The sequence below is a fragment of the Canis lupus genome, chromosome 18 (assembly GCF_048164855.1).
Source record: "Canis lupus baileyi chromosome 18, mCanLup2.hap1, whole genome shotgun sequence".
Classification (NCBI taxonomy): Eukaryota; Metazoa; Chordata; class Mammalia; order Carnivora; family Canidae; genus Canis; species Canis lupus.
This window is the reverse complement of record NC_132855.1, coordinates 46,954,223-46,982,018: the sequence shown is the minus strand read 5'-3', so window position 1 is coordinate 46,982,018 and position 27,796 is coordinate 46,954,223. Positions and strand designations below refer to the sequence as shown.

The 27,796-nt window shown below is 37.8% G+C and overlaps 1 protein-coding gene across 30 annotated transcripts in view; it reads left to right on the top strand.

Annotated features, from left to right (window-relative positions):
* The window catches only part of ADAM22 (ADAM metallopeptidase domain 22), a 224,622-nt gene that overhangs the window by 10,825 nt on the left and 186,001 nt on the right, over positions 1 to 27,796 (top strand). For all 30 annotated transcript variants that reach the window (XR_012011081.1, XM_072784293.1, XM_072784299.1 and 27 more), the window contains one exon: positions 24,936 to 25,012. Coding sequence is in view for 29 of the 30 variants with exons in the window: in XM_072784293.1 (XP_072640394.1) it covers positions 24,936 to 25,012 (77 nt within the window). In the remaining variant the exon portion in view is untranslated. The remainder of the gene's footprint in view (positions 1 to 24,935; positions 25,013 to 27,796) is intronic.

The following is a 27,796-nucleotide window of genomic DNA, read 5'->3' as shown; positions in this document are numbered from 1 at the left end:
TATGTAATTTGATTTCAAAAATAAAAAAATGCCATACCATGACCCAGAAGCATCAGTAGTTACAACTGGGAAGAGGAGGAATAAACAACTTAATCCACTCCCTGACCCCACACTGTCAGCAATTTGTTTCTTTGTATTGAAGAGATTTTTCAGAATCATATTCATGTATCAGCAAGGGTAAATCAACATTTTTTCTCCTTTTTAAAAATCAATTTTGTACCAGAGCAATAGTTGTCCTTTTGCTGCATTTTTTTTGGTCCCAAGTAAAGAACAGTAGATAACTGTTTGAAGATAAGAAATCAATGAGGCTTTCCTGAAGATGGGCTTCAAGAGCTCACGTTTTGCAAGTGGCTTTAAAATTTTCTACCTGAGGCAGAAGTCCTGATTGATCACTTATTCGACTTGGCACTGACTCCTGTCTGTAGCCTATACCTCTATAGTTGGTCAGTTGCTCTTCTTATTTTGTTGTTGTTTTTTCCTTTTAAATAGGTTTGGTTGGGAGAAATTGCCTTCATTTCCTCCACTAGTGAGGTCAAGAGTCTGGTACACGTGATTTGGTACTCATGGTCACAGCTCACGCTTTGCTTTACGTGGTTTCTCTTTCTTTGAGCTAGATAGTAAGATGCTGCAGATGCAGCTGGCACTTCACAAAACCTGGTTCTGTAGATTTTTTTGTGAATCTCCTAGTGTATTTTTAATGCCTCTAGAACATACTGTCAGGGGTCTGGCCAAAACCCAGCTATGGATCCTCATGAGCATAATGAACTGTCAAGGTTACACATGGTAGTATTAAACTAAAGTGGGCTGGAAGAGCAGTTGGGTGAACAGTGATCTAGGGTCATCAGAACATGGGCAGGAGCAGGGTGTGGATAAAAGTGTGGTGGAAGGTAAGGCTCTGGGAGATCACAAAGCACTTTTAGGGAGAAGATAACTGGGGGTACTATGTTGGGTCCAATATCTTCCTGGCTCAACTAGAGCTCCCTGAAACAGTCTGAGGCACGATCTAAGTTTTTAATCTTAGACAGACAGGTTTTAGTGATTAGGTCTACTCTTGATTTAGATCTTGTGTGTTTTGAAGCAAAGAAACAAAAAATAGATCTTGTGTTTTTAAGGACACCTGGTGTTTTTTAGCCTGACATGCTCTGATGGTACCTGTGATTTCATCCTCCCATGAGTTTTAAGTGTTTCAGAGGGAAGAAACCTTTTTCTTCTTCTTCTCTCACTCCTCCTCTTCTTCCTTTTCTTTTTCTTCCTATTATTCTTCTTCATTCTTCCTCCTTTCTTACTCTGTTGGTCATTTTGAGATGTCTGCAGGCTAGTGGGAGAGGATTTTACCTGGCCCACTCTTTGCCCTGTGTAGTAATTCAGACTGTAGACTCTGCCTCTCCTGGGTCAGGAAATGAGGCTTACTGAAAGATTGATGGCTTTTCGTGCTCTGAAAAATCACACTTAGTTTGTACTAAATGAGCAGCAGGCTCATTTTGAATGCCATGTTGTATACATTCAGTAAAGGTATGTTAAAGGTCCTTAAAAGAGTCCTTTTGGGATCCCTGGGTGGCGCAGCGGTTTAGCGCCTGCCTTTGGCCCAGGGCGCGATCCTGGAGTCCCGGGATCGGATCCCACGTCGGGCTCCCAGTGCATGGAGCCTGCTTCTCCCTCTGCCTGTGTCTCTGCCTCTCTCTCTCTCTCTGTGACTATCATAAATAAATAAAAAAAAAATTTAAAAAAAAAGTCCTTTTAAGTAGGAATTTGGAAAGTTTGTTTTATTTAGTTGGATAATTTTGGGATTGTAATCGAACTAACATGAGTCCACTCCTGGGTGAGTTACAGATAGGAACCACACCAAGCAGAGTTGTTACACCAAGGAAAGTTTACTTGCAGCAGATAAGGAGGTCACAGGGAATAAGTTCCAAAGCCATGACCCCCTGAGCAAAGATTTCTTTCCTGACTGGGTTTCTTTTGTTCAGGGTTAAGATGAATATACAGAAAGGGGAGTCTTGCCCTTATTTGTGGAGAGTGCCTTAGGTTGTGCATGTGCCTTAAGGAAACATGCCTATACATATGTTGTGTGTTATGTTAGTGAGGTTTGTGCTCCTTTTGGGCAGAGATTTTAGCATTATAGTGAGGTAACTGCACTCACTCCATGGTCCATGCACACAGGTATGAACCAGTGGTTGAGCTCAAACTGATCTGGGTGGTCTGGCAGGCTGGAGCTCTTAGGGCAGTCCTTATTGCTTGAGAGAGTAGTTTGAGTTTCCATGATGGGATGCTTGGCCTGTTGGGTCTGTTGCTTAAGTTAAAAGATAAGCTAGAAAGAAGACTTAAGGAAAACGTGGGACAAAGGTTGGTGGATCCATGCAGTAAAGGTCAGGTCTTGAGGTCAGTCATGTATGGTCATGCTAGTGATGGTATCAGTCTCTGTTTACATAGATAGTGGGTTATTTTCGCGGTGAGTTTAGGATTCTATGTAACTTTCAGTACTTTCATGCACTTTCCAAGAAAACCTTAGGTAAATGTTTAATAAGAAGAATGGGAATTTGTTTTTTTACAGATGCATTTGCAAATTTATCTTAATGTTAAATAATTAAGTCATTATTTCTTAGGAAGACTTTTATTAACTTTGGTAGAAACTTGAACATCACTGAAGGTGATGAATTTATTCAGGGTCACAAAATTGTTCTCACATTTTATGACTTGGCATGGTGTTCTTACAGTTCTTAATGATCTGGCCTAGGGTCTCATAATTAACGAAGAGAGAATGCTATTAATTTTTGCTTAACCAATTTATGTGAAATCTACTTGAGGTTATTGGTTAATGAGTTGTTTAGGATATCTCCTAAATGTTCTTGTTATGAAATCATTAGAGTTTTCAGTTTTCGTAGGGTGATGGGGTAAAAATTATTTTAATTTAGTCATAAAGAAAAGGAGTGAAGGCATGCAACCTCATCTTCATTTTCATTTCTTCCCAGCATTGACCCAGAGCCTTGTACGTAGCAAGTGTTCAACAGTAGATGTTGACTGGTTGAAGTCATTGATACCATGACTTTTGCAGAGCCTTGTTCCATTCTCATGTCCCCAGACTCCTCTTGTTATGTCAGGTTTTCCCTGGTCAGTTCTTTTCTCTTCATCTCTCATTACAGGTTCTATGACTTTCATGTTGCCTCTTTCCATTTGTTGTTTTCCTATGGGCATAGTTTTGCTCTGTTCACTTTCCCCGTGACCCTTGGTTTATTTCTGTCAAGTTCCTCTTTTTCTCTTAGCAACTAAAATAAAAAACAAGTCTCTGAAATATTATTTACATTCAGTGTTGGGAACTCTCCAGGGTGCACATTGCTGGACTTCATTATTTTGTAACTTGGAAAATGTGGTATAGTTCAACAAGTTTCTCATTTTACCACTTACCTTTAAACCTGTGTTTTGTTTGTTTATTTGGTGTGTGTGTGTGGTTTTTCTTTTTTTTTTTTTTTTCTGTTTGTTTCTTTGGTTCCCCTTCAGTTGTCCTTCATTCCTTATCTTGTTTGGATGTGGAATGACATGTCTCTGCTGTTCTTTAATGCTGGACTAATTGCCTTCCTAAATTCATTTTGGTTTTTTTGTTTGTTTTTTTTTTGTTCTCATTGTTCATCATTCCCTGGATTAAAACTCTGAGTTATGTGCTCAGTCCACCCTCTGCATTTGCTGAGCATGTCTCTTCTCAAACTCTTCTCATCTGATCTGCCGCTCCATTGCCACAGTATTCAGCCTCAGTATTAAGAAATGACGAGGCACTTGTACAGGCATAGTAAAAGTAAAACTTGTCTCAGAGGCTTGTCATAAAATTATTCCTGCTTTTGTGTATATTGGTGTGGAGGGACTGGAACAACTGACAATTAAGTGTGTTAATAGAAGGTATCCCCCCTGAGAGACTGTGCAACGTTGGGCTGGAACTTTGTTAGTGAGACTCACTATTTTTTCACTGCTTAGTGCTGTGCCTGATGCATACTTGATGCTCAGTAAATATTTATGGTCTGCCTTTAATTTTCTGGCTCAAAGATGAAAATCAGTTTTGTGAGCATTTATGTTACTGATTTTATGTACTTTTTAAAAAATATTTATCTATCTGAGAGAGAGAGAGCAGGGGTGGGAGAGGAGCAGAGGGAGAGGGACAAACAGATTCTGTGCTGAGTTCAGAGCCCAACATGTGACTTGATCCCACGACCCTGAGATCATGACCCATGCCAAAATCAAGAGTTGGACACTAAACCAACAGAGCCACCACCCAGGTGCCCCTTATTTTATGTACTGTTGATATTTCCAACAGTTATAGTATTTCTTTCTTCAAGATTATTAAAATGTTTTGTTGGGATGAGTTCCAGAGCAGCATGAGCCTCCTTCCACATCTTTGCCTTATCTCTGACCTCTTTGTTCTTCTTCCTCCCACATCTGTTCTTGCTGAACCAACAGAGACACCCTGTATTCAGTACGCCCAGGTTCTGAGAGGATCCCATTACTGTGAGCATCTGAACTGAAATCCCTCTTGCTTCAGATTTGAGGCAGAGTTTATTATTAGGAAAGATGGGGCCATAAGAGTAAGAAGGGATAACACCAGGGAAGGCAGTGGGAACTCAAACACTGGTTGGCATACTGACATTCCACCACCCAGGGCTGCTTTGCAGTCTGTCTGCCAATTTAATCACTGTGACAGAATCACTCATGTCAGTTTATAGCCTCATCTCTCCCAAAAAAATAAATCCAAGCTATTTAACCTTTGTGTGTGACTTTATTCACCAGAGTTTGCCATTTGGTGCCTGGAGCTGCATATTCTTTAAGGCAATGACGCATGTCTTCTGGGAGAGTGACATGTAGTATTTCTGATGGATCTGAGCTTGTATGACATATTCAACCAAGAAGTTCCCTTGGTGTTTGTTCTTACAATTTTGATTGTTTTGTTAACTGGGGTTTTGAATTAAGTACAACATTTTTTTTTTCCCTTTAAGTCCCAGGCTTTCTTTTCTAATACTTTATTTTCATTTTTTTTCTCCAATTTTTACCACTGTTTTATGGCCTAACAAGTTAATATAAAATATTTACTTTATTTCTTAGGAGGTAAATATTACCTACATAGACTATTTACTCCTTGAAATCTCTGTGACGCTAAACGATCTGCACATCTGATTTAAATCAGAATAAACACCGCAGGAGAATAGTTCCTTTAGTATAAGTAGAGAACTCAGGGAAGGATGGTACTCTGAGCTGTTTTTAAGCACTGACATCTCGGTGTGAATGAAGGATCTGAAAGGTGTAAGATCAGAAAGGAAAGTAAGGGTATAGGTTGGTGAGGAGGTCCCATATCAAAATATTAGGATCGAGGAAGCCTGGGTGGCTCAGCAGTTTAGCGCCGCCTTCAGCTCAGGGCATGATCCTAGAGATCCGGGATTAAGTTCCATGTCAGGCTCCCTGCATAGAGGCTGCTCTCCCTCTGCCTGTGTCTCTGCCTCTGTCTCTCTCTCTCTCTCTCTGTCTCTCTCACGAATAAATAAAGTCTTAAAAAAAATTAGAATCAAGTAGCTGGCCCATAGAAATGAACTTTAACAGTTCTCATGACTTCAGCTGACCCAGATGCAAATTATGTATATTTTAATTGTATATATATTTTTATTTTTTTAATTTTTAAAAATATTTATTTATTCATGATAAACACAGAGAGAGAGAGAGAGAGATAGAGAAAGAAAGAGAGAGAGACAGGCAGAGGGAGAAGCAGGCTCCACGCAGGGAGCCCGATGTGGGACTCGATCCCAGGACTCCAGGATCACGTCCTGGGTGGAAGGCAAGCACTGAACCATTGAGCCACCCAGGGATCCCCCTGTATATATATATTTTTAATAAGAGCTTTATTGGAGTATAAGTTACATGTTATAGAATTCACCCATTTAGCAAGGGTTTACAACTCCGAGTTTATTAGTATTTTTGAACAGTCGTGCAGCCACCCCCGCTGTCAATGTTAAAACACTGTTATCACTTCAGGGCACCTTGGTCGTGCAGTTGGTTAAGTGTCCAACTCTTAGTTTCTGCTAACATCATGATCTAAGGGTCGTGAGATGGAGTCCTGCTTCGGGCTCTGAGCTCAGCTCAGAGTCTGCCTAAGAGTCTCTCTCTCTCTCTCTCTCTCTGTCCCTCCCTCCTGTACTCACATTCTCTCTTTGTGTCAAATAAATAAATAAAACTGTCTTAAGGATTCCTGGCAGGTGAGCCTAATACCAGGGCACCTCTTCCTTTGGGAAGCTCTGGTTTAATGGGTTTTAAAAGATTTATTTAGTTATTTTAGAGAAAGAGAGAAAGGGAGTGTGTATACGTACCTGAGCAGAAGAGTGGAGGGAGGACAAAGGGAGAGGGAGAGAGAGAATCTCTAGCAGACTCTGTTGAGCAGAGTCTCATTCACAACCCTGAGATCAGGACCTGATTCAAAATCAAGTCCAGTGCTTAACCAACTGAGCCACTCAGACATCCCTTTAAAAGGTTTTAGAAAGTTGAGTCAACATGAACCTCCCTGCAGCTTTCAGCCATTAATTTTTATTTTTTGTAATTTTGCTGGCCACAGTATTAGAGACATCTCCACACTCGTGTTATTTATCCCTTAGCTGTTATGTGATATTTACAAAATCAGCCATGTGAAGGTTCTTATGAAAATTTCTTTAGGACAACTTTAGTACTTTTTTTTTTTTTAATTTAAAAAAGCTCCTGTTTTGAAATAGTTCAAACATAAAAAAAAGGTAGTAGATAGAATAATGTGACAGATACTCTTTTACTCATCACACAGAATCAACACAAATTTAATAGTTTTTTTTGTTTTGTTTTTAAGAAGTAAACATTATGATTCAATTGATGCTCTCCTGTCTTCCATTTCCTCATCCTTCTCAGGGGAAATCATTATCTTGCAATTAGTCTGCATCCTTCCTGGCTTTTTTTTTTTTTTTTAAATTCTTTAACTATATAAATATTTATCCAGAAACAATGTATATTACTATATTGTATGTTCTTTACATGTATATATTTGGTATCATGTATGTATATATTTTTGGTATCCTATATATTCTTTTGCTATTACTCAACATTGATTTTCAATTTCTTGTGTTGATGCAGGTAAAATAGTGGAATTCATTTTTTTTTTTTTTATTGTTGTCTGGCTTTCCATCATTCCATCCAAGTTATAAACTTACCATCGTTTATTTCTTTTTACGTTAATGGTATTTATAGAATGTTTTCAAATTTTCACTCTTCTAAGCAGAATTTACCATTGATAGACATGTGCATGAGTTTCTGTGGGGCATATATTTTTAAGTGAAATTTGTTAATTCTTAGGGCTTGTGCATTCTTGACTTCTCTACATAATGCCAGATGACATAGTGATATACCAGTTTAGACTTCACCAGCAGTGCATGAGGACTTCTGTATATTTCTGTCTTCATAATCATTTGGAATTCTAAGACTTAAAAGTTATAAAAAAATATTATGGATATGAATGGCATCTGATTATTTTACTTTCCATTTCCCTGATAACCTAATGAGATTGAGCATCTTTGGTGACCATATTTCTTCTTCTAAATGGTCTATTCATATACTTCCCCATTTTTCTATTGGGTTGTCTTTTTCTTACTAATATATAGGCATTTTAAATATATTCTGGATTCTTTTCTATTGGTTATTGTAAATACTTTAAAAATTATTATTGGCTTATCTATTCATTCTCATGGTATCTTTTACAAAATTAACTTTTTATGTTATTCATATCAGTTCTTTTCTTTATGATTCTTTGTGTATTACTTCACTACTATAGAATCCATGATTTTTTTTTGAATTTTTTTTTGAATCCATGATTTTTAAAGAATGTGTCTTAATATTTAGTGAAATAAGTGCCTGATACAGTTTTTTTTACAAAAGTTTGATAAGATAGTGATTTAAGAGTTGGGGGCCTGAAATGAGGCTGCATGCTTTCCCAGCCTGCCTTTGCCACAAGCTCACTGTGTGAACTTGGCACACTCCTAACTTTTTACATCAATTAAGAACAGTACCTAGTTCATATGTTGTTGCAAGGATTAAAGGGGATCATACACATAAAGCTTATGGCTGAGCATTTAGTAAGAGCTCAATAAATGTTAGCTCTTTTTTTTTTTTTTTTTAAGCTTCCATAATGATCATTTCTTGGTATGAAATCAGTGCCCACTTTCTTGTGTACACAAATCACTGGGTTTCTTGGATTGTTTCATAAGAGCTGTGGTTCCTTTCAAATTTTCCTGGAAAGTAGAACAGTTTGGACCCTGGTGGTAATGCTGGGTTCCAGCTTTGGTGTTATTGGATTCTTTTGGGTAATTTAACAAAACAAGTTAATCTTGTTTCTTTTTTAATTTTTAATTTAATTAAAAAATATTTGAGAGAGAGAGTGTGCACTTTTGAGCACGCGTGAGCAGGGTTGGGTGGAGGCAGAGAGAGGCCGAGGGAGAAGCAGACTCCCCACTGAGCAGGCAGCCTGATGTGAGGCTTAATCCCCAGACTCTGGGCTCATGACCTGAGCTGAAGGCAGACGATTCACTGACTGAACCACCCAGGTGCCCCTTGTTTCTTTCTTTTAAATTGAATTATAGTTGACACATAATGTTAGCTTAGGTTGAGGTGTACAGCATAGTGACTTTACAAGTCTATACACTATTCTGTTCCCTTCACAAGGCAACTAACATCTCTAACTGTAGAAGGCTACTACAATATCATTGACTATACTCTCCGTGCTGTGTAATTTTCTTTTTTTCGCCCCCTCACACAATAGTTCAAACATCAGATGGGATTTGTTTCCTTAAAATTGAAGAAGTGACAATGCAGCTTCATTACTTTGGAATGGGAGACCTCTCTGCATCAGCTGAGATCTCAGTAGTCTATAACCTCCACAGAGCTGTTCCCAGCCAGAAAGTGAGGAAAAGAAGGGAGAGCAGGACATGAAAGGGCTAACAGGTAATGGGATTAAAGGTTAGATTCTAGGGACGCCTGGGTGGCTTAGTGGTTGAGTGTTTCCCTTCCGTTCAGGTCGTGATCCTGGGGTCCTGGGATTGAGTCTTGCATCAGGTGGTGATCTTGGGGTCCTGAGACTGAGTCTTGCATCAGGCGCCCCACAGGGAGCCTACTTCTCCCTCTGCCTATGTCTCTTGCCTTTCTCTCTGTGTCTCTCATGAGTAAATAAATAAAATCTTAAAAAAAAAAAATAAAGGTTGGACTCTAGGTCCCTAAACAACCAGGCTGAGTGTTGGAATCTATATATTGAATTGGATTAGAGGATAAGACGCTCTATTTTAATAGCTTGTTTTATTTTCTTTTTTAAAAAACATGTTCTATTTGAAGAGCTCAGAAGGCAAAAATCTAGAGGAAGAGATCACTGAGGAAAAAATGGCTCCCAAAATTTTATAAAAAGGAACAGTTTTTATAAAAGTCCATTTTGCTTCTGTGAAAACTTTGCATTTGAAATATGTTTATGACAAACATAATCCTAATTTTTAATTTTTTATGTTTTTTAAAAATTTAAAAATATTTAATTTATTTGAGAGAGAGCAGGGAGGATGGGCTGGAGAGAAGCAGAAAGAGAGGGACAAGCATATTCCATGCTGAGCATGGAGCCCAGTGTGAGGCTTGATTTCAGGACCTTGAGGTCATGACCTGAGCTGAAACCAAGAGTCAGACATCTAACCAACTAAGTCACCCAGGTGCCCTTTATTATAATTCTTAATAACAGCTTTGTTGACATATAATTCAGGTACTATATAATTCATGTACCTTTTAGCATGTAAAATTCACTCTTTTAGCAGTGGCTTTTATTTTTTATTTTATTTATTTACTTTTTAAAGATTTTATTTATCAATGAGAGACACAGAGAGAGAGAGAGAGAGAGAGAGGCAGAGGGAGAAGCAGGCTCCATGCAGGGAGCCTGGTGTGGGACTCAATCCTGGGACTCCAGGATCATGCCCCGGGCCAAAGGCAGGCACTAAACCACACTGAGCCACCCAGGGATCCCCAGCAGTGGCTTTTAAAAACATTTTTAGGGATCCCTAGGATTATTCATGTGTCTCTCATGAATAAATAAACAAAATCTTTAAAAAAAATCTTTAAAAAAATGTAGTCATTCTCAATTTTTTTTTTTTTTTTTTTTTTTAACTTTCTAGCTCTTCACTTGATCATTCTATTGTTTTGGGTCCCATTTTAAATAAGTTGTGATCCTAAGTACCTTTGCTGAGCTTCTTGTTGAAATGACTCTACCAGGCATTAGACATAGGCTTCAGCGCAATGGAAGAACTTCCATTTTCTTGAAGTGGATTTCCGTATTTAATAAATATTTTAACACTTAATCAATCAAGCATGTGTTTCTGAATTTCCAACAGTTTTCAACAAACAGTCTTTCCAAAATCTGTTATTTCAGAGTTGATTGTGTTATTTCTCTTTCTCAAGAAATAATTAGATTAGAAGAAGTCCGTATGCTTTTATTTTAGCATCATATGCTCACTGCAGTAAATGTTCAGAAGGAGAAGAACTCCAAATGCAGATATCATTGCTGGTTGTAGTAGCAGGATGTGTGTCTGTGTGGAGAGTCTTTGTGGACCATACCGTCTCCACAGGGCTGTTGGGTCAGTTTTAGTTCTCCTATTCCTCTTGATGAGAGAAACAGCTACACTTGTCTCTGCACCGTCTGGCCCTTGTGAAGTTGGGTATTTTAGTTATGTTCAAGCTATTAATCATAACTTTTTATAGCTCATGTTCTCTACAGCATGTTTTCACTAGAACTAGAGATTCTTGATTTCTCCTTTCGTCATCCTATCTTTGAATAATGAGGGAACAGAGGAGATTGCAAATATTTAATAGACTTTGATTCTTGTTCCTTTTCTTATGGAGTTTTTTTTTTTTTTGAGATTTTTAAAATTTATTTATTCATCAGAGAGAGAGAGAGAGAGAGGTAGAGACACAGGCAGAGGGAGAAACAGGCTCCATGCCGGTAGCCCGACATGGGACTCGATCCTGGGTCTCCAGGATCACACCCTGGGCTGAAGGTGTCGCTAAACTGCTGAGCCACCCGGGCTACCCTTCTTATGGAGTTTAAATATTTTATTTATTTATTAGAGACATAGTGAGAGAGAGAGAGGCAGAGACATAGGCAGAGGGAGAAGCAGGCTCCATGCAGGGAGCCTGAGGTGGGACTCGATCCCGGGTCTCCAGGATCACACTGTGGGCTGAAGGCGTCGCTAAACCACTGAGCCACCTGGGCTGCCCTTCTTATAGAGTTTAACTTGCTAGTTTCACAATTAAAATTTTTCCAGTTTTTTTTTTTCTTTCAGATTAAGGCTTAATAGCAGGTGTGTGTATATATGTGTATGTGTATGTAGGCAAGAAAGAGCGAGGGAGAGAGGAAGAGAGAGAGAGAGATGGAATTATTTCTTGTGATTATATTTGTGGGCTGACATTTTAAAAATTTACTCCACAGATGTTTATTGAGGGCTTACTACATGGCAAGCACTGTTCTGGGCCCTTGGGATACAATAATGAATTAAAAAAAAAAAGATTTCCTTTTTCATGGGACTTATAGCAGATGAAAAACATAATAAATGATATATCATTTATTATTATTAGAAGTATATTAGAAGGTGTATTAGAAGGTGGTGAAAAGGTAAAAATTATAGCATGGTAATGAAGATTGGGAGTATGGGGTGGGGTATGGGTATGGTAGGTTTTTAATAGGGTGGTCTACTATGTCTCACAGAGAAGGGACATTGGGAAAAACTGGAAGTGGGGAGTGAGCCAGGCATATGTATCAAGAAGAGCATTCCAGGATGAAAGAACAGCCACTACAATGACCCCAAGACTAGCGTGTCTGTAAAGTATGAATAACAGGGCTGTTACTCCAAAGATTTGTGTTGGAAGGTCTCATTGAAAACTGTACCAGGGTAAATATTTGGAACTATCCACATGTCTGGAAGTATTTTCAGTTTTATCCTACATTCTCAAAGGATTCCATTTTCTCGCCAAAGAAGACCATACAGATTTTCACTTTGGTGTCTGAATGTAATCCATCCCACTCCATCTCCCCACAATATTCTGCATTTGTATTCTTCTTTGCAGGCAGCATTACTTTTGTGCACTTAAATGTACTTCTCTTTTATGTTTAGTACATGCATGGCTATGGTTTACTTTCTTTGCAGGATGTTTTATTTTGTGTGGTTGGTAGATATTTTTAGTGCTAGCCTGCTGTAAAGCTTACAAAGTAGTACATAATTTCTGCTGTGTCTAATAGATGCATGCTTCCATCCTATCTTTGAACATATCCTGTTTCACAAATGGAGGCAATAGGCCTAAATTGCTTTAAGAGAGTTTTGTTAGCTATGTAAGAGGGAAAATAAGATGATTCAGCATTGGAACAGACCACAAATAGGGGTTGAGGAGCTGTCTCAAAAGCTAATAAAATAGGCTCAATAATCATTTTTTCAAAATAGTTTTTTTTTCTTTAAAGATTTATTTATTAGAGAGAGACAGAGAGATAGAGATAGAGAAAGCATGAGCAGGAGGCACAGAGGAAGAGAGAGAGACTCTCAGGCAGATTCCATGCTAAGAGCAGAACCCAACGCTGGGCTCCGTCTCATGACCCTGAGATCATGCACGAGCTGAAACCAAGAGCTGGATGCTTAATGGACTGTGCCACACAGGGGTAGTTTTGAATAGATATTTTTTTCCTAACTGGTGGGAAATGAAATTGCTTAAGTCATTGAGTTTTTCTAAAGCTCAAAGTCCTGTCTTTCTCCCTCTGTCCTATAGATAATACATATTTCAAGTCATGTAGTCAAGTCAAATGACTACCACACTCACTAACAAATGTTAGTTGACTAAATTGAGCATGGAATACAGGTCAGAAGTTTTCAAGGACCATCAGTGGAATGCACATGCTAAGAAGGGTTGTACCCTCTTTAACGATGGTAGTGTTTGTAACTACTAGAGAACTAAAAGAAGCCAATAAAATAATTTAAACTAAATTAAAGCAACCTTTATTATGGTTATATTCCTAAGAGCTACTTCCCATTTTTGGCTAATTACAATTTACAAAATAACTTTTATTTATATTATTGTCAGATAACAGTTGTCACGTTTATTTTAAATTCATAAGTGAGCACATACTTTGTGCCAAGCAAGGTGCTATATTGTACTTAGGCACTTGGTATAGAGTGAGGGTGATGTAGCTGTAAGGCATGGACCTCAAAGATAGAGGGACAGAGGAATTGTTATCTGGAAGTGACAACAGTAAGGAAGAAAATTTCTGAGTCCTGGTTGTAATACAAAATTCTATTACACCTACTCAGATTTTTCTACTCATGTGATACAGTGATAAACAGCACTGGTGGAGCTAGACTGTTCTGTGAACCTTACATGTACTCCCTCTTCCAGCAGTCCTGAGATTGCTACTGTGGTTCCCACTTACTAAATGGAGTACCTGAGGCATAGAGAGTTTAAATAACTTGTGCGAGATCATTAACTTGGGGAAGGGGTGGAGGTAGAATTTGAAACAGGAAATTTGGCTCTGGAATCTAGAGTCTTAGCAGATACCCTCTGCAGCTTTTCAAATGAAACTGCTCACAGTTTTAAAACAGAGGGAAATTCTTTAGGAGAAAACATTTTAGCGCTGGATTGTTCCCTTACCTAGTAGTAAAATGTCTTTGCAGACAATTAAAATCTGTGGACAGAGACTGTGTCTTCCTGAGTCTTCTGTGGTTCTCAAGGAGTCCTGTGCCCACGGAAAGGGTTCAGGAGGTGGTGGTGGTGTGGAGATAGTATACCCATGCAGGGAAGGCCAGAGAAGGACAAAGGGGATGGCTCGGTGGCAGTTTGCTGAGGATGCTGATCTGGGGAACATTTCAGTCAGGAGTCCCTGCCAGGAGGCAGCTTCCCAGAAACTCAGTGGGTGTGGTTCACAGCCACTAGCTACATACTTCTCAGAAATGAATACATTCTCCTATGGTATCATAAATTACTTACAAAATAAACTCTATGTTATTTCAAAGTATTAATTGGCTTCTGAGAAACAGCCAGTAAAAAACTATCATAAAATGGACAAAGAGACTGTGCCCAGGCTTTTTCCTTTGTAAAAAGAATCAAGATGTCTTGTAGAAATCCTTTCTTTAACCCAGCGTGTCAGATGCACGAAGTGCTCTTTATGCTCCAATTTGTGCTCAGTGGAGGCAACAATTAGAGTTTGTTCAACTTTATATGGAAACACATCAGCAACATAGAGTCCCAGGTCATGTATGTAACATCAAAAACAGTCTAGGGCCCCTGCATGTGTGCTCCTCTGTTAAGGCCGAGTTTAAACAGAGGAAAGAAAAAATGGCTCTACTCCAGCTGGTGGCTCCCCAGCACCACAAACCCACCCTAAGGAGGCCATGGCTGCTTGTTGACTGTTTGCTTATCCTTTCTGTTTTTTACATAGAAGGAGTCAAGTTGTATCATGTCTTTGACATGAAGTTGTTTCTAGCAAGAGCTGCGTGTATGCCACTGAAATAAAGAGTGGTGGGACTAAGGATTTTATTTCTTTTTGTGTTTAGACACAAAGCCATAAAAAAATATCTCCAAGACTACATTGTGTATGTGTGTGTGTTTCGTTTCTTGTGTGAAGATATATTTCAGGGCTAAGGGATACTCTATACTCGATTCTGACTTTCTATCATTGGACACTGTTAGCTCATCCTAGTCTAGAAGACCCCTTAGTGATGATCTGTGTCTCATCTCCCTCTTTTAGGGCAGTGGTTATTCCTTCTATTCAGGCTTTTTGGAGTCAGGCTCATCAGCTTATAGAATTTGCTTATATCTAGTAGTAATTATTTTCTAGGTTACAGTTGGCTACAAACTTTCCTTGCCATAACATAATACACACATGCACAGAAACAGACACATGCAAGCATTATTGGATGCCCACTGGATAATGTGACTCTATTTTTGATTCATTGAGGCTTTCTGTCTCTCCTAATAACAGTACTTTTTAGAATTTCCTAACTTCAGAGATTATTTACAGTCAATGTATTTTTTTTATTTATTTATTTTTTAATTAGTTTTTTTTTTTAAATTTTTATTTATTTATGATTGGCACACAGTGAGAGAGAGAGAGGCAGAGACACAGGCAGAGGGAGAAGCAGGCTCCATGCACCGGGAGCCTGACGTGGGATTTGATCCTGGGTCTCCAGGATTGCGCCCTGGGCCAAAGGCAGGCGCTAAACCGCTGCGCCACCCAGGGATCCCAGCAGTCAATGTATTTTTAAAAGGCATTTCACTTTTCTAGGGAAAATGTTTAGTGCTGAAGATTAGGTGACAAGAACGATCTATTTATTGCTAAGACAAATAATGCCTGGCTCCAATAAATAAAAGAAGTGCAAGTAAAAGTAATTTCATTACCCTCATCCAATAAAATAATTTCATTATTTCGCTACACCTTTGATTTTTTTTCCTAGTAATATGTTTGAAAAATTGTACTTACTTTGCTTGTACATAGAAAGTTTTGATGCTTTTGAAGTTAACATCCCGGAAAGATTATAGACCAGGTACATGTAATGAAGCATACGTGACAAAATTTTTCTTATTGGGTGTTTGTGTTTTCTCTCAAACATACATCATGGATGGATTCTTTCAGTTTTCCTGTAACTTAAGAGCAAGGAGTTATTTTTCAAAGCAGCTTGGAGATGCCAGCTAATAGTATGTGGAAGCCAATCCATTTAAGAATATGGGGGGCAGATTCATGTCATACTGAATCTAACAGCTTCTTGCTATCTGGTAACTTATGTGTGCATGAAAAGATTCTATGGTTTTGAGACATGGTTTCCTCAGAGATGGCTGGTAATGTTTTCTCTCTCTCACACACAAATTTGCATTTCTTCCTTTCCTTCATAGTTGTGGTAAGATAGCTAATGTGTTCTTCATATCAGTCTTCATTCTAGCTGACTTGAGAAACAAAAAAATGGAATATTTTTGCAAGGGTTCTTGTCTCTGGAATTCCGTCATTTTACATCCTAATAAAGAAAGCCCTTAGTGAGGGACTGTCAAGTTATAGATAAAAACATCTTTTGAGTATCTCTGCCATTAGAAACTTACGGCCTTTTTTTTTTCTTCTTCTTTTTCTTTTAAGCAGGAGCTTTGTTCTTACAGTATTTTACTTGATTATTTCTTCACTATGTTCTTGGAAAGTTTTTGGACAGATGAGGTATGTTAGGAAGTTAGGAATCTGGTCCTTTTAAAGTTTACTAAATGTATGTTTATGTTTATGCATGAGCAGAAAGCCCTCCTGAGTTATGTAGTTTTAGTCTTTAGTTCTAGGAGAGGAAAAACCTTTTTATCTCATGTGAATTTGTTTCCCAAGGAAAATGCTATGGAATTCTTATGTGCCAGCTATTCATCATGGGATTTTGTCCAGTGTTATTTCTGATTTTTCTTTCTTTGAACACTTGGAGCTGGCCCTTTAGTGGAAATGAGCCATAGCTCTCAGACATCTCTAATATCTTTGTAATGAAGATGACATTAAGCAAGCAAGCAAGCAAACAAAAGTCCATTGACATACCAGCACTGAGTGAAGTGAATCTTGGTGTGAAGAACTCACCATTCTTTGTTCTTTCCGACGTTGCCTCCAGGAGAGACTGTGACCCAGCTGGCAGAGACAACCCTTACTTTGAGGCCTGTTTTTAAAATGATCTGATTTAGATCTGAACTGACTAGTTATCAATTTGATAATGTAATAGCTTAATCGTTTACTCACTTTCCCTCCTCTGCTCTTCTTGCCTGTCTTTTACTTAGCTTTCAGTAGTTACCTTATTCCTTGTAACAAGCTTTTATATACTTTCACCATAAACAAAAATTTTTAAGTATTTTTCTCACAGCGTTCTATAATTGATACTCTTTTCAGTTCACATTTGGGGAAAGGCAAGATGAAGTATAGGAAAGTTACATAATTCACTCTTAAGTATCAAGTCACAGGTGGGGCCAGAAAGACCTGTCATTTTTCTCCCAAATGTTCTTGCATTAAGGAAGAATATCAGTTTTCCAGGCCTGATTTGTCTTTTTGTTCATTTTTGTCTGCTGATTTTGTCACATCCAAATGTTGGGGTTTCTTGCACTCCGATTTAATTACAACTCAATATCCCTACATATGATATGGCTCTCTGACTACTAAAGATCTGAAAGGTCTGCTCTGACTTCAGAATTATACGAGTAAGCATTTCTTGTTCAGGCCTTAAATGAAGGCCTCATAATGGGCGGTTAATGGCCACCATGATGGAGAGACTGATTTATCAGAAGATAGCTGGAACATAAATAGGTAATGAGGCTGCCTGACTTCCTGAATGGAGATGAGAACATCAGAGCTGCCTGTATCAGCACAGTCTCTCTGCCTGCCTGCAGCTTGTGGAAGCCAGGGCCCCTGGAGAGAAGGGCCTTTGCCTGCCAGGGAATCACAGACCTTGGGGCTTTCAGTGCCACCAGAATGGAAACTTCACCCAGGCAAATTCAGAGAACACTTGTCAAGGACTCACTAAAGAAAGTCTTTCAACATCCTTCAGTTTGGTCACTTTCCTTCGTGTTTATAGTTCTTTATCTTTCTGATCAAAATTAGGAAAATATTTTTCTTTAGATTAAATAAAATGTAATGCAGTGCACCGTGCTAGTTCAGAGTTAGTGGCAAAGAACATAGACCACATCCTCAACTTTGAGAAAAAGTGCTTAATATGCCTGACTACTCTATGATTATCTCAATAAATCTTGAATTTTTCTTAATTCACACATTAGGTAAATCAGCAGGAATGGGTTCACCTGGTTCTAAAGGAATTTGACAGCCTCCTCTTGTACAGATTTTTAAATATGTTCTTTATCTCTTTCTTAATCTACAATAATTCAAAATCCATTACTGCCACAGGTGCTTTGACTTGCACCTATTGTTACGATTAATAAATACATGCGCTGTAAATAGATTAATAGTCTAGTAGCAGCCCTTTCCACTTTTAGAATATTTAAGATGAAACTTCATTTTAAAATTATGACTCAATATAGAAGCCAAATGAATGTGACTGAAATTCAAATTATATTGGTTCTGCAAAGTATTGCCAATGATAAAAAATATATATATTAAATGAAAAAAAAAAAAAGCCTTTTTTTGTGATACGTATGGCTTCATCTAGAGGTTCCTAGGTACTGGGATTTATTATGGCATAATATCTCTCCTTGGGTCATCCATCCCCAAACAAGGGTGTCACATCAGTTGAACATGTTTACATCAGTTGTACAATTTTTCACATCAAATAAAGTCCATGCAAGAACTGGCACTTGAGTTGGAGAGCAAGTCTGGAGGGGAAAACCATGGGAATTGGCTGCATGTTAGGCTCACACATGTTCGCTTTTCACAGAATTCAACTTCACAGATTATTTCCATATCTTTACTAGCCAGGGGGAACACTATCCTGCGGATGTGGCCAAAACAAATTGTAGAATGAGGGCTCTTAATAGATGTGTCTCTTTGAGCTCTTTTGTCAGAAATTTACATAACGCAGTGGAGTAATTATAGTGAGATTGTGGTGATTTTTCACTTGGCCTTTTCTGTTGTAGAGAAAAAGGGATAAAATATGCAAGTGATTATTGATATTTTGCTTTTTCACGGAGTTCAAGGTGTATTAGATGCCAGGAATTACACTTGTATTTTTTTTTTTAACTAACCTGAAGCAATAAAATAGTAAAGAAGTATTTAGGATACAGAAAAGCTAAAGATTCTGTTACATGCATAAAGACTTCTTTTTAATAATGTTAATTACTTTCACAGTTACCAGATTACACAATGCTGTTTGATAATACTCCCACCATTGGTATTCATTGATTCATTATTCAAGTTGGGCTTAATTAAAAACCCAAACTTCCTTGTCTTTCTCTTTGTGTCAAAGTTTTGATTCTACCATAAATAAGTTTTAGTGTCAACTTAACCTTAAAAAATGGTTATGAATAAAGCAGTCTTGAAAAGTTCATTTGTACTTATTTGATCTTTGGGATATATAGGTTGGCCCTGGTTCTTTGGCTCTAGGAGATGTAAGGAGAAAAAGGCTGCCAAGAGGCAAAATGCACAGGAGCATGGGGTTATGTTAGCATTACATTTAAATTTCAGCTGTTATCCATGAATAATAAATAGGCCTCAATCTGGGAATTTATATCAGGTTCTTCTGGTCCTAAAATCCTGTGATTCATTTTTGAAATTTGAAATTAAAATTATCCTTATGTAATTTTATTGATTTATTAAGTTTTCTTGCCATCTGGATAGTTATTTTATATTTTTGCATGTTTTTCCCTCAATCTTTTGTTTCACAGTTTCTGTAGATGTCAGCCTCACTGCTATCTTAGTCCTTAAAACACACACACTTTACCATACCTATGTAATTTTTTTCCTTAAAAAAATAGATTTCCATGTCTACGTTAATTCTTAATTTCTTAAGTTATAATCAAGTTGGCCTCAGAATGTGTGCTTTGTGTCAGATGTGGTAACTTATTGACTATTCGGGTGAAAACAGTTCTGAACATTGTTTTTCATTGTTTAATTTTCTTTTCAGGTGCTTTAACAATGCTCTTTAGAGCATTTTAATACTCTAAAAATGCTCCTATTATAGTAATTACTCATAAGGACCCAGTTAAACCTGCAAGCACCTCCAAGCTGCAGAATGAAACCCAAACGAAGGGTGCTGGAATGGCCTCTGTTACCAAGCAATGTGTCTTTGCAAATGATACTTGCCCACACTAGTCTCAGTGTTCTTATTTGTAAAATAAGGATGTTGTATTATATGAGCTTTAGGGGTTTTCTTCGTATTGTTCTGATACCGAAGTGTTTGATTAATAGTTTTTAAAATCACAAATCATTCTAATGTAGTAACTTGGAAGAAAGCATTTCTGCAAAATTACATTTTATTTTATTTATTTATTTTTAAAATATTTTATTTATTTATTCATAGAGATGCAGAGAGAGAGAGGCAGAGACACAGGCAGAGGGAGAAGCAGGCTCCATTCAGAGAGCCTGATGTTGGACTCGATCAAGGGTCTCCAGGATCATGCCCTGGGCTGCAGGCGGAGCTAAACTGCTGCGCCACCAGGGCTGCCCAAAATTACATTTTAAAAAATATCTCTGAGAGCCATTACTACCTTTTAACATTCAAATGAAAATTAATGAATATGAGAATTTTTGTTTAGCAATATATGTTATTACCTTCTCCTCCCCAAAAGGAGAAAATCCTGATCTTATACAAGTTATCTCTTCTCAAACATTTCCTTTTCCTCTGAACTAAAAAAAAAGCAGAGTCTAAGATTAACTTTCTGAGACCCATCCTGGCTCACATTGATGGTGTTGGCTAAGAAGCTGGATTGTTAATATAGCATCGTGTCAGTGTAATTCTACTTAATTATTTCTCCAAGATAACCTAAAGATGTAAACATATTTGTTCTCTTTGGCCTGCTTTTTAAGTCAAACTTGTGGAAGGTATATTTTGGAAAGAGAGAAGGCCACACAGAATGCAAGGAAACCATGCTCACATTTATTTTAGTGATCACCACTGTGAGTTTTGTTTGTCTGGGAAGTCTTGTGTTTGGAGTTTGATCCTTGTGCCTTCATGAGTTCCAGTCCTACAGCTGTGAGTACCTTGGTTTTAACCAATCTGGGAGAATGACATTGAACCACTAGTGCAATCAACTCTTTTAGTGGAACTGCTTTTCTAAATGACATTGCTAGTGATGCTGTATTGGTTTCCCATTGCTGCTGTAGTACATTACACACACTTAAAATTATAAAACAACAAAAATTTATTTTCTTACAGTTCTGGAGATTAGAAGCCTGGAATAGGTTTCACAAAGCCAAGATGCAGGTGATAGGAGGACTGTGTTCCTTCTGGAGGTTCTTGCGGAGAATTGTTTGTTGCCTTTTCCAGTTTTAAGAGGCTCTAGTATTCATGGCATATGGCCTTTGCCTCACCTTATCCTAACTTCTGTTTCCATCATCATATCTCCTTCTCTGACCCTGACCCTTCTAAGACTCTGGTCTTATAAAGACCTTTGTGATTAGATTGGGCCCACCTAGATAACCCAAGATAATCTCTACATCTCAAGATCCTTAAATTAATCACATAAGTAAACCCCTTTTGTCATGTAAGGTCATATGTTCATAGGTTCTGGGAACTAGAGTGTGGGCATCTTTAGGGCCATTATTCTATCTACTACAGATTCCTTTTAGTCATTCATGTGTCCCCTAGATACCACCTCTGCAGAGAGGCTTCCAGGATCACCTAGGATCCCATCTACCATGATCACCTGTTGACCTTGTTTTATTAAATCTGAGAGTGAAAAAAAATCTGAGAGTGGTGTATTTATTTCTGAATTTATTTTTTATTGTTCATTTTCTGTCATTTTATTTGTCATTTTCTGTTTCCACTAGAAAATAAGCTCCACTAAAAGAGAAACATGATCAGTTTTCTTAAGCACCTTGTCTACCAAATCAAAAGTTTGCAGCACTTGCTAGACTCTTAGAAGATATTTGTTAAGTGAATCAATCTGTATACAGTCTAAGGAAGCTTGCCTTAGGTTAAAACAATTTTAATATACTGTTGTTTCTATTACTATTAATAATGCAAACGTTTTTTACTCAACAGTAGTTAAACATTCTGTCAATAGATTTTCTTTTGAATTTTAAGTAATGCGTTTCTCTTTGGGACACATTGGAGATCAATAAAGTAAGATACTAGATGTAAATTGAAGCTGCAGGAAAAACAAAGCAAGAATTAGATGAAATTATTATAAGCAGTAAACATCTTACTGAAAAAGAATGGTAATGTTATCTAGATCCCTACACTGAATCACAATACCAGGATGAATAACATGGGGCCTCTGCTCTGCTCGCCACAGTAAGTGCCAAGAAAGAATGGAGGGAAGAGAGGTTTTAATTGAGACATCAGTTCTGGTAAACAGAGCTTTCCTCAGGCTGTTCCAAAACATGGTTGTTAGTACTTCAGGAAACTCAAAAAGCTTTTAGACAACAGGAAAGACATTATCCTTTGACATGGCATTAAGAACAACCTTGATGGAAGGAGTGCAGGTAATTTAGGTAATTTATAGCTGTTCAATTGTTGTTTATGTATCCAGGTGACTGATATCAAACAAATCCTCAAATGAGTCAATCAGGAAGTGCTTACTGAGTACCTGAATGCTGATCAGTACTGAGACCCTCATATCAAACTGAACAGTTTTGAGGGAGGTGAGGAGATTGGAAAAGAATGAGAAGATTTCATGCAAGAGGAGTATTTAGACTGAACTGTGTCTCCTCCAAAATTCCTATGTTGAAGCCCTAACCACTGCTGTGAACCTGTTTGGAGATAAGGCCTTTATTTATTTATTTATTTTATTAATTTATTTTTGACATTTTTTATGGCTTTTAGTATATTAGTATACTCAGTGAACTGTATTTTGTTCCCATTACAAAATGAAGGTTTAGGAATCCCCCGTTAATGTTTTTTTTTCTTCTTTTTTTTTTTTTTACATTTTACAAAATTTGAATTCAATTTGCCAATGTACAATATAACACACAGTGCCCATCCCATCAAGTGCCCTCCTCAGTGCCAGTCACCCAGTTACTCCATCCCCTTCTGCAACCCTTTGTTTCCCAGAGTTAGGAGTCTCTCATGGTTTGTCTCCCTAATTTTTCCCACTCAGGAGTTAAGACTTTTGAAGAGGTCACTGAGGTTAAATGAGGTCATTAGAGTGGGCCCTAAATATGGTACGACTGATGTCCTTATAAGAAGAGAGAGAGAGTGATGTCAGATGTGCACATGTATAGAGAAAAGGCCATGTGAGGACAGTGAGAAGTCAAGGAGAGAGGTCCTAGGAGAAACCACATCTGCCTACACCTTGATCTTGTCGTTCTAGCCTCCAAAACTATGAGAAAGTACATTTCTGTTGTGGAAGCCACCTAGTCTGGGTACTTTGTAATGACAGCCCTAAGAGATTGACACAAAGAGGAGTTTGTCCTACATCTTGAGGGATGGATAGGGCCATTTCTGGGAAATGTCCTTGGTGAAGACTGCTATCCAAGGGTCTGGTTCACAAAGGCACTCCTCAGAAGTGATGAATGAAAGCCACACAAAAAAAGTTGAAATTCACACAGCTTGTTGAATTACAGAATAGAACAGAAAATTGAGCATGAATAGGATATGGGTGGGTCCCTTGGGACTTGTGTGCCATTATGTCTGGGATGGAGGGAGGTGATTGTGGAAGATCTTGATATCCAGGGAAAGAAAGTTTGTATTTGACACACTGGAAAAACTGAGGCTTACATTTGGGGTTTTGTAAAGAGTCATTTTAGATCAAATGAGAATATGATTTGTGGCAGATATGGAAATGAGGAGTAAGGTATGGCTTCAAAAATTATTAAAAGGAAAAAAAGCCAGAGTTAGATGATAGCCTGGGTGTTACCTGGGAAGAGCCAGGAGTTAAAGTTGAATGAGGTAATGAGGCTGAGAGGTATCCAAATATTTCTTCATTCTTGGGGTTCCATGGGGATTGGAGTGTGTTAGCAACTGAAGTTTGGCATTCTCCTACCCCTACTTCTTTCAGACACTTTAAAAGACAAGGATTGGGGCAGCCCCGGTGGCGCAGCGGTTTAGCGCCGCCTGCAGCCCGGGGTGTGATCCTGGAGACCTGGGATTGAGTCCCACATCAGGCTTCCTGCATGAAGCCTGCTTCTCCCTCTGCCTGTGTCTCTCTCTGAATGAATAAATAAATAAATCTTTTTTTAAAAAAAAGACAAGGATTGTCCTTTTCTTCCAAAAAGCTTTATTATTATTATTGATTAAGCTCTCTCCTTTCACATAATACCATAAGCTTACTATTTGAAAATCCCAGGAATAATCGAGGTGCCTGTTATGCCTCACAGAATCCTAGGGTGTTTCTTTTTTTTTTTTTAAATGTGCTTGTTCTCTGAGAACAGTAACGCCATCTGCCTCACATACTACTTAAATACGGTAGCTCAGATGGTTTTTATCTATAAAATAGTGTTTGTTTTATTCTCATTGTTGGAATTGTACGTGTTCTAGAAATTTTGGGTACTAGAGAAACATAAACAAAAAATTTAATTCATAGTTCTGCTTAGCTATAACTACAGTTAATATTTGGAGAATCAAACAGAATAAAAAGTTTTTTGCTTCCTTCTCTTCAGTTAATGCACATGGTTATTTAATATGTTAATATTAGTGTTGTTGGTAACATTACATTTTTTAGAGTCCCTTGTGATTTCTCTGGGACTTCCTAAATAGCATAAGAGATAGTGATTTTTTTTTCCAAACAAAATTTCCATAGGCGATATTTGCAATAGATAGTAGAGGCTAAATTTTGCTCTAGGAAGACATAGAAACCTCTATGAAATTATATTTGGCAAATTAGAACTGAAATATTATTCTTAAAGTATGTATTTCAGGTAGAATGATAAAGGGCTTTTTTTGAGATTTAGATCTCTTCCTTGTAAATAGTTCATATTCTTATTATTTTACTCTTGAACATATTTTTCTGTATTTCTTTTTTAATGTACAAAGTTTAATTTTAAAGGAGCCAGTCATTTAATATAGAATAAAATGAATGAAGTGCAGTCTTCTTGGAAATGGACTGTTTAGCTACTTGAGATAAACTGGAAAAGTATAGTACTTGCCCTCTTGGATTAGGTGGTACTTCAGATTGGTGAATGCTTGGCTTCTGAGAAGGTGCAGATTTTATTTTTTGTCGTTTAATCTCTGTGTTGAATTGGTTTTCCAATTTATGATATTAAACCTTTTTGAATCATCCTAAGAAATGCTTATTATCTCATTGCTATGGCTGAATAATAAGTACCTTTTATCTTTTTGATGTTGCAGTTGACTCATGTTGACCAGGCAAGCTTCCAGGTTGATGCCTTTGGAACATCCTTTATTCTTGACATCATGCTAAACCAGTAAGTCTTTGTTGAGCTTCACTCCTTTTGTCAGATACACATTCAATCCACTTTTATAACCTTTTGTGAATTTTTGTTATCTTACTATATTTCATCTTCCCATATCAATTAAATACTACATTTAAAACTTTTCTATCTACTGATTTTAAGTTATGAAGTCTGGCAAAACAGGAAATGGATATCCATTTGAATTTGAACAGCTGTAATAGATATAAGAAGGTAATGAGGGGAAGACTTTAATATATTGCATTACAATATATGTGATCTCAGTTCCTATGAATGCAATAAATTGTGAAAATAATATTTGGGGCATTAAAATGTTTTTCTAAAGAGCAGAAAAGAGTTACCATTTTTGCTCAGTGATTCGGAGGATTGGCTGCATGATGTGTGACTCCTAATAATGGTATTAGATATGTTGAATGGGGAGTCAATTTCTTTGAGATTTAGAGTTCTCTGATTATTCTGTAAATATGATGTAATTTTGGATATTTTGTATTTCAGTTTCATTAGCCACTTTTCTTTTTTTTAAAAAAATATTTTATTTATTTATTCATGAGAGACACAGAGAGAGAGAGGCAGAGACATAGGCAGAGAGAAAAACAGGCTTCCTGTGGGGAGCCCGATGTGGGACTCGATCCCAGGCCCCTGGAATCACGCCCTGAGCCAAAGATGCTCAACCACTGAGCCACCCAGGCGTCCCTCATTAGCTACCTTTCAAGTGTTGGTTACCTTATGGGCCAAGGCAGAGCATTTCCATCACTGCAAAAGGTTCTGTTGAGCAGTGCCAGTTTAGATTTCTTTTGGGAGTTGGGCACATATAAACTGTTGGGTTATTGACTAGGTCAATCAGTATTTGGAAGGAGAAGTCACATCTTCCTTTTAGGTAGCAGGCCATGTCCAGTGGATTAATTTAATAATTAGTCTTACTAGTTTCCTAATTTTTGTGGAATTTGTTTAAAAAGTGTAATAATACCATTTGTGTTGTCTTAATGTTTAAGCCACATATTAGTTTATTTTTTATTTAATTGTTTTAGATTTTATGAATTTATTTGAGAGAGAAAGTCAGGGAGAGGGGTAGGGAGAAAGGCAGGGAGAGAGGCAGAAAATCTCAAGCAGGAGATTCTCTGAGCATAGATCCCATGTGGGATTCAGTCTCATGACCCTGATACCATGACCTGAGCAGAAACCAAGAGTCAGTTGCTTAACTGATTGAGCTACCCAGGTACCCCAGTTTTATTTTGTTTTGTTTTATTTTATTTTATTTTAAAGATTTTATTTATTTATTTCACAGGGAGAGAGCATACATAGGAGTGGCAGGCAGAGGGAGTGGGAGAAGCAGGCTCCCCCATTGAGCAGGGAGCCTGATGCCGGGCTGATCCCAGGACCCTGGGATCATGACCTGAGCTGAAGACAGACGCTTAACCGACTGAGCCACCCAGGCACCCTGCCCCTAGTTTATTTTTTAATTAAGCTGTGTCATAGGTACCTTTCATAAATATTTCTTCCCTTCCTCACATTTTTATAGTTCTCAAACAATTTAAATACTGAAAAGCATTGTGTTAGATGGAAACTGACTATTTGGGTGACCCATTAATAGAAGTTGTTTGTTCTTTGGTTGTGTACCTTTTAAAAATGTAACATAAAAAAGAAATGTAACATAGGGGAGCACCTGGGTGGCTCAGTCTGCCGGGTTCCCTATTCTTGATTTTGACCCTGGTCATGATCTCACAGGGTTATGAGATCCAGCTCCACATTAGAATCCATGGTTGGTCAGGAGTCTGCTTGGGGTTCTTCCCTCTGCCCACGCGTGCATGCACATGTTCTCCATCTCTCTCTAAAATGGGTAAATAGGGATCCCTGGGTGGCGCAGCGGTTTGGCGCCTGCCTTTGGCCCAGGGCGCGATCCTGGAAACCCGGGATGGAATCCCACGTCGGGCTCCCGGTGCATGGAGCCTGCTTCTCCCTCTGCCTGTGTCTCTGCCTCTCTCTCTCTCTCTCTCTCTCTCTCTCTGTGTGACTATCATAAATAAATAAAAATTAAAAAAAAAATAAAATGGGTAAATAAATCTTTAGAAAAAAAGAAAAAAGTAACAAACTATTCTTATTTTGCTCATTAAAATAGAATTTATTGCTTGTTTTTAAAATTAATGGCTTAGAGCATATATAATTAAATGCTTTGTACTACATGGCATTTAACCTAATTTCATAGAGTTATGAGAGACTATGTTAATATGATTTGTATCTTATATTCCTGCTTGATGTAAATGCCCTAAAATTTACATGTTTAAGTGACTCATTGTGGTTTTTCATCAACTTTGATATTATATAGTTTTAAAAAACTCATTATAAAGGAATGCATGCTCCTTAGAAAAATAATAATGTAGCAAAAACAATCTCACATAATTATATCACATAGGAATGGATTGCTCTTCTTTTTTTTTTTTTATGCTTTTTAGAGAAAGAGAGTGAGAGCTTGAATAGGAGGCAGAGGGAGATGGAAAGAGAATTTTAAACAGGCTCCAAGCCCAGTGCAGAGCAGCTATGGGGCTTGATCTCTGGACTCTGAAATCATGACCCTGAGATCTGACTTCGCCCAAAATCAAGAGTCATACACTTAACCTCCCAAGCCACCCAGGGACCCCAGATTGCCCTATTTTAAATTGTAAACCTCTCTGCCCTCACTGTATCATCAACCCTACTACCTATTCTCCCCTGCTTCATTTTTAAAATAATATTCGCTATTTAATATATAGGTTGACTCATATGAAATTGCCATTTGTGTAT